This window comes from Penicillium cinerascens (genome assembly GCF_028974065.1).
Source record: "Penicillium cinerascens strain IBT 15544 chromosome Unknown contig_16_segment0_segment0, whole genome shotgun sequence".
Classification (NCBI taxonomy): Eukaryota; Fungi; Ascomycota; class Eurotiomycetes; order Eurotiales; family Aspergillaceae; genus Penicillium; species Penicillium cinerascens.
The window spans coordinates 702,044-708,446 of record NW_026695286.1 but is presented as its reverse complement, the minus strand read 5'-3'; the positions used below and the strand labels follow the sequence as shown (position 1 = coordinate 708,446).

At 50.6% G+C, this 6,403-nt stretch overlaps 3 protein-coding genes across 3 annotated transcripts; 1 reads left to right on the top strand and 2 right to left on the bottom strand.

Moving 5' to 3' along the window:
• Positions 1 to 514: 514 nt before the first annotated feature.
• On the bottom strand, positions 515 to 1,106 carry N7498_000263 (DUF3807 domain-containing protein; the record flags this gene model as incomplete). The annotated part of the gene is made up of 2 exons (XM_058447326.1): positions 515 to 1,015; positions 1,080 to 1,106. 2 exons carry the CDS (start codon positions 1,104 to 1,106, stop codon positions 515 to 517), a joined length of 528 nt encoding a protein of 175 aa, XP_058312737.1.
• Positions 1,107 to 1,466: 360 nt separating this feature from the next.
• On the bottom strand, positions 1,467 to 2,414 carry N7498_000262 (HVSL domain-containing protein; the record flags this gene model as incomplete). Its single annotated transcript, XM_058447325.1, has 3 exons — positions 1,467 to 1,860; positions 1,910 to 2,132; positions 2,180 to 2,414. 3 exons carry the CDS (start codon positions 2,412 to 2,414, stop codon positions 1,467 to 1,469), a joined length of 852 nt encoding a protein of 283 aa, XP_058312736.1.
• Positions 2,415 to 4,142: 1,728 nt separating this feature from the next.
• On the top strand, positions 4,143 to 4,953 carry N7498_000261 (uncharacterized protein; the record flags this gene model as incomplete). The annotated part of the gene is made up of 2 exons (XM_058447324.1): positions 4,143 to 4,775; positions 4,831 to 4,953. The coding sequence occupies 2 exons, from the start codon at positions 4,143 to 4,145 to the stop codon at positions 4,951 to 4,953; spliced, it is 756 nt and encodes a 251-aa protein (XP_058312735.1).
• Positions 4,954 to 6,403: the final 1,450 nt, after the last annotated feature.

The following is a 6,403-nucleotide window of genomic DNA, read 5'->3' as shown; positions in this document are numbered from 1 at the left end:
TGTACATGATGGGAAAGGAAAGCCAGCAACACGCTGACTGCCTATGTCGGGTGAGAGGAATATCGAAATACCTCACTGAAGGGTGAGACGAAGTGGGTCCACAAGGCATGCTTTTCAGCTGAAGCGGGATCAAAGTAAATGAGATCTGAATATGTGAATCCAATCGACATGAACGGTGTCTTCATTCACAGTATGGAGATTGCTGGCCATTTCAGACCAGAACCTAAGCATATATTAGCAAGTTTGCTTTCAAACCTTTTTTTGTGAATTATAAGCTGAGGGTATGGTTTCAGAGAGAAGATTAAAGTCGTCAAAGCCTTACACATCGGAAGAAGCATGATGGTATGGCATTCCGGCTAAGGATGACTTGAAAAGATTTCATCATGTCGAGGGGTGCGAGGGAATGAAAGAACAAGGTAACTCACCAGGAATATCTATGTGTTGATCGAGATCTACAGCGCAGATGATCCTGTTACCGGATTTCACCTGGAAGCTGAGATTTTGCATAGACAACTCAGTCGGCGTAAGAGACGATCTTCCGACCGGGGTAAGCCATAGGTTTCTTCACATGGGGCTTGTGAGAATCCTGGGCTGATTCTTCATAGTCGAGGGGCTCGGATGGAGTATCGTGCGAACACTGTTGGGGGTTGGGCTTTCGCCCAGTGGATCGCCGCCTCTTGGAACCAGCGGTCTTCAAGTTTGCAGTGCCGGGTGCATCGTCCTCAGGGCCATTTTCAGCCTCCGACTCATCCTTCTCGGCGACCTGCCGACGCGCCTCGTACTCCGCATCGTCTTCCTCGAGCTGTCTCGCGCGTAGCAGCGCGTGGATCTCGCTGTGTCGAAATATCCGGATTTGTTCATCTGTGAGCGTGCGCTTTACTCCATCAGGATAGTACCCCAGGTCCTCCTCTGCATCGTAGTTGTAGTTGTCTTCATGTGCAGTCTCTGCTGCCGGCGGGATCAGTGGTTTGTGGCAGCCTGGGAAGTGGGCCGCTTGGAAGGCTTGCAGGTCTTCCTAAGGGAAAGTATAATGTTACTGAGAGTCCCAGTAGGGCTAGGGGTGAGCTGACAAGACTTACCAAGGTGACACTTGGAACTTGCATCATTGATGCTGTGGTGATACGGATGTCAGATTTGGCGACGCGGCGGCGGCGCGTGTAATATGGCGTCACGTGATCTTTTTGGTTCAATGACTGGGTTCAATCCATGAGCACTAGAACCATGATAAATCCTTAATAAATAGTATTTATTCTTCTCGATCAACTCTACGATAATATCGAAACTTCCCGGGTCATGGAAAGGAGTAGAATTGCAGGTATCCAGCGGAAGGGACACCTACGTCCAGCGCTTTACCGAAATAATGAACATACACACACTGCGAAAGAGTAAAAATGAGTCTATGCAATTATTCCATCGTTATTCTATAGTTGAAACTCCATTTAAATGCCCTCATTATAACAACGCCATCAAGTCGCAGGGAGGGATATACTCTCAACATGGTTCCCAATCTTAGCCTTGACACTATCAAAGCGCACCTCGAGGTCCTGTGCTGGTTTCAGATCAATAGCCGCAACGCGCTCCACATCCCCGACTGCAGGCGCATCCAAGCTCCACGCAATCGATATATGGAAACAGTCTGAGTAATCTGTGCGCCGATCATGCGCGACTGACGCACGGGCGCGAGAATCACGCGAGGGCGCATAAAGCGGCGGCTGACCGAAGCTGGCCAGGGCGCTATTGGACAAGTGCAGTAGGTAGTTCAGTTCGTCATTGAGCGGCTTCGCGACATGCAGGACCAGAAACCAGCGGGTTTTTTCGTAATTGGAGACCCATTTTAGTATGTCAGGGAGGACTGAGAACCTGGACTTTGTAAGTAGAGTTTGAGACGCATTGATGTAGGCATACATACGGAGCGATGTGCGAATCGCGGATGGATTTCTGTAAGAGGTCTGTGAACGAGCCCCGCTGCTCGGTGCGAAGAACTACAGGGCGTGAGAGGCTGATGTGCAACGGGAGCTGGGCGCCCAGGTCGCTGTGCAAGAGGCTGTGTATACTATGCTCTTTTGGATCGTGGCCTTGAGCTTGGGCGATGAGATCTGCAAGGAGAGCTAGCTCATTTTTAGCCGGATACCCTGTATCCAAAATTAGCAGTGGAACAACCAACGCGAGGGCTACACACATTCCAGATAGAGATGACTCGGCCAGTTGCCTTCCACATGAGGAATGGCGCGCTTGCGGCCGCCGTGTAGGTTCGGGTCATCTTTTACGCTGACCCGCGTGCTGGACGCGTAGAGGTCATGAAAGGCCGCTGGCAGCGGGGGCAATCCGGGCCGGGGCTCGACGCGGGGCTTTTTAGCTGGAGGCGATGCGGATTCTGCCTCTGACTCCGAGTCGGAGTATTGTACCAGGGACATTAATTGGGGTTGACGGGTAAGCTTGAGTGGTGGTTGAGGCCATGGTGGGGGAGCCGAGTTTGGCGGATGCGGACGCTAAAGGTGCGCCCGGTCCAAGTGAGGGTGATCACCTGCAGGTGATGGGACCTTGCAGGACTGACAGACGTTTAGGGTATAGAGCTGCGTGGGATGACCGTGCGGTGCAGATTTATTTAAATTTTTTCTGCAGTACATTCCTCGTGGTGTAAACCTTGCTGCGGCGCCAGTACATTCAAAGACACGCGCTGGGTATCCACGAGCGAAACATCGAGTGGTGCTTCAGAAAAATGGCATCTTACAGACCTTTCATGTGGGAATACACCCGTAACACGAACTCCATATCGTATTAGGCTAGGTTAGTCTCTTGAAAGCTCGGGTTTGCACCAGTGTAAGCTCATCCCTGTTTTGCAGGGGCATGCAGTGTGATACTAGTCAAAATCAGAAAGGCCGTGGTACCGAAATTCTGCTTAGTCGATGACATCGGAGAAATGACTGGAACGCAAGTGATTGGCGTGACCAATCCTCCGTCGAGGATCCAATGGAACGCAAATGACAGCGACAGGCTTTCGGGCCTGGCTCAGGTCAAGGACCCAGGCCAGGTCCCAGGTGATCAAGAAACTCAAAGGGCATGAATCATCATACTGGCTTCATTTTCTGATAATTCATGGATGATAGGCAACTAAATGATGCTTGATACCAGAGGAGCCCTCGGTTCCGACGGGTCTGACCATGTGAACCAATGATTGGAGACATATGCAAGGGCAACTACAGACGGGCGAACTGGCTTCGAGGCTGGAACATGATCTAGGCCCGTGGGTATGTGTCACTAATTGAACTAGTTCCCTTACAGGTCGCGAAAGGTGGCTGGGAAAACCCATCGGCACGACCGGGACTAGTCAATAAGCTTAATCTAGTGGACGGGCCATGGCGCCTCGACGGTCAACCTAGAATCTGGGATCTGGAATCTAAAGATCTTCACAGAACAAGATTTTCTACGAGTTATATGTAGCTGTACCCATGAATCATCACATAAATTGGCAGCTGATTGAAGGAGAAGTGCGTCATCGGTAAATCGCGTGGAAGTCTCGGAAGTGGTGGATGCAACAGTGAATCCCCCGGTCGCGCGGTCGCGGTGACTAAGCCCGGACCATCCGCGGATGTCGGCGTACTGCACGGCAAGGCCTTAACCGTTTCTATTCTGGAAAGCAAGGCTAGGGGGGTATGATAGCATATGAGAGCATGAGGTGGACCTGGGACGCCGTTTTGCCTCCCGGATGATATCACAAGGTCGATCGGCATCGGTACATTGGGCATAGCGCTCTCTGTCGGGTCCTGAGCTAAACCGAAAAGGGCAGAAAGAAAAGTCTAGCGCGTGTACTTGGCCCCACTGTGGACACGGTGGATCCCACCGTCTATCGATAAGCATGGGATGCGCAAGTCGTCACGTCACCTTGGAACTGTGCGGTTGCCTCGGATGCTTAAGAGGCCCTCCTTCCTATCATCCATCCCCTGCGTCCGTTCTACCCTACACAACCCCAGCTCTGTACGATCTACCGTGCATATTATATTCGTGGTCAGCCCCGCCGGTTCCAAATCGGGTCTATACTTTATATACCGCGTGATCCTTCCCCCAAGGCCCGATCACCCTCTCTCGCACCTTTTTCTCCCCATAACCCTTGGAGTTCACCTCATAATCTGAACTCAGCTACCATGGCCGCTGTCGAGTGCATGCCGATGGCTTCGCTCCATCATCCTCACCATCCCTACAACCAGCCGTCCAGTCGTCGGACCAGCTTCAGCAGCAACAACCCTTATGCTCGCTTCGCATCGCCTTCGGGCTCCTATGCCCCATCACGGCGCTCGTTCTCTGAATCCGTGCGTTCCGCGCCATCCATGTGGTGGGACGGCACTGCCGAGCACTATCCGGTGGAGCCAAAAAGGCGACGAGACAGCCAAAGTTCCGTGCCGCGCCGGACCAAGTCTCAGCGCATCTACTCCCGCAACTCCATGCTTGTGAACCCCGATATCATTGACCAGCTGGATAATGTGACCCCCTTCTCTTACCACCACGAGGGTCCCTACGATGCCGTCTGTGCCGAGCGCAACCACGTCACCCAGCACAGCCCTCTTGAGGCACTCCGGGAATCCAACGAAGAGGCACTGCGCGCGACACCTCAGGACAAAATCACCGACTGTCTGAACAGTCACCGGCCACTCGATGGCACGGCATTTTTCCCACCCGGCCACACAGATATCAACGGCCAGACGTACGACTACGAAGAAGGATCGAACGAGATCCGCAGCGACTACGGCCTGGGTGGCTACATGCGCCAAATAGGCAAGGTAAGCATCTTCTGACCCGTCCCCTATTTCTTCGGATTCTAAATTTCCTCTACAGAGATACTCCGACCAAGAGATCAAGAGTGACCCATTCTACCTCCGACCCCTCTCCAACCCCTTTAGCCAGCTCAAGAAGAAGCTGAGCCTCCGTCGGGAGAGGAAGCGTCGCAGCACTGCTTAATCCGTTACTCGCGGACTTGACTCTTTACGACCTAATGATTACTATGCGCACTTGTTTTGATACTTTTTTACCATGAGACCAGGATAATGAGTTTTGTATGAAATACTTGGTATGAGAACGGGATTCGCGTCTTTTCTACGTTATTCTTGGGACGGCTTTTGCCTCCCCTTGCTCCGGAGTTTTATAATGGATACGGCGTTATAGATATGGATACAATCAGCCTTGTATTTAGGCCTGGCAGGAATGGATTTTTTCGGTTATTCACTGTTCACCCTTCCATAAATATACCCAACGAAAGTACCAATCCCGTCCCATAGATAGCCATGCCGAGGACATCAATAGCTGGCGCAAACACTAAACCCGTGTTAGCCAATTAGCCAGCCCTCTCGATACACACTTTGGGAGCGGGTTAACTCATAGACTGAAACAAGTGAAAACGAATCACCCGTACAGTTCCGTGTACGTCGATATCCCAGTAATGTCTCAACACTCCTAAAGCGAGTGGAATGGCGCTTAGAACAGCCGTTACGATAGACAGACATTCTATATCCTGCTTTTTCGCTTCTTTCAATGCTAGTATTAGGCTTGTTTTGATACCGCCGACGAGGAGGGAGACTATTGCGGTGACAAATTTCGCCTCGGGATACTTCTAAATTATCAAATGTTTTAACATTTCCATGCACCCAATAGGTTAGGGCAAGGAATAGAGGGATGAAATTTTTTTACCATAATACAAATACTAAGCCTAGGTAACAAGTCCAAGTGTCGTATATGCGGCTCAATACCTAGAGCGATATTGAATTATTTGACGATGCTGTACACGCCGAGAGCAACCCTTGCTGTAGCCCAGAAGAGCATCATTGAGGCCTGTAAGCTTTCTTTGTCATCGCGCCTGTATTTTATTATTACTTGGGGGAGGGACTGCGCCTAGTATGCCGAAAACATTTCCCGCTTTGAAATATCCGTGTTTTTATGGTCTGGAGTTGACTTGTTAGGGTCGAGGCCTCCATCTTGTAGATAGGATGAGGACACGTGGGTCTGTTTCTGTGGATTCTGATTGGGTTGTTTTGCTGGATGCTTGAAGACTGAGAGGTTTATATGCTTCTTTCGAGGTGTTATACATGCCATACTGGGTTTCGAACCTTGACTTTTTAGGGACTGGTTTGGGTGAGTGTTTCGATGTGGTGGTGCTCATACTAGCTATACGGAGAATCATCGCTAAGTACCATGGGTCTCATCAAAGTCCAGCCATTCGGACGTTGTCTCTTCAAAGGAGTGAATACTAAAAATGAAGATGGTGATAACATCTCGCCCGTCGTGAGGTCTAACAAGGGGTCATCTTTCATTATGAAACCTGTTTGGTTGTTTATTGATGTACATACCAGGAATGGGGTAGGGAGGTACACCCAGCCAAGTATACCACGACTTGTCAACAGCATCTGTGTGACAA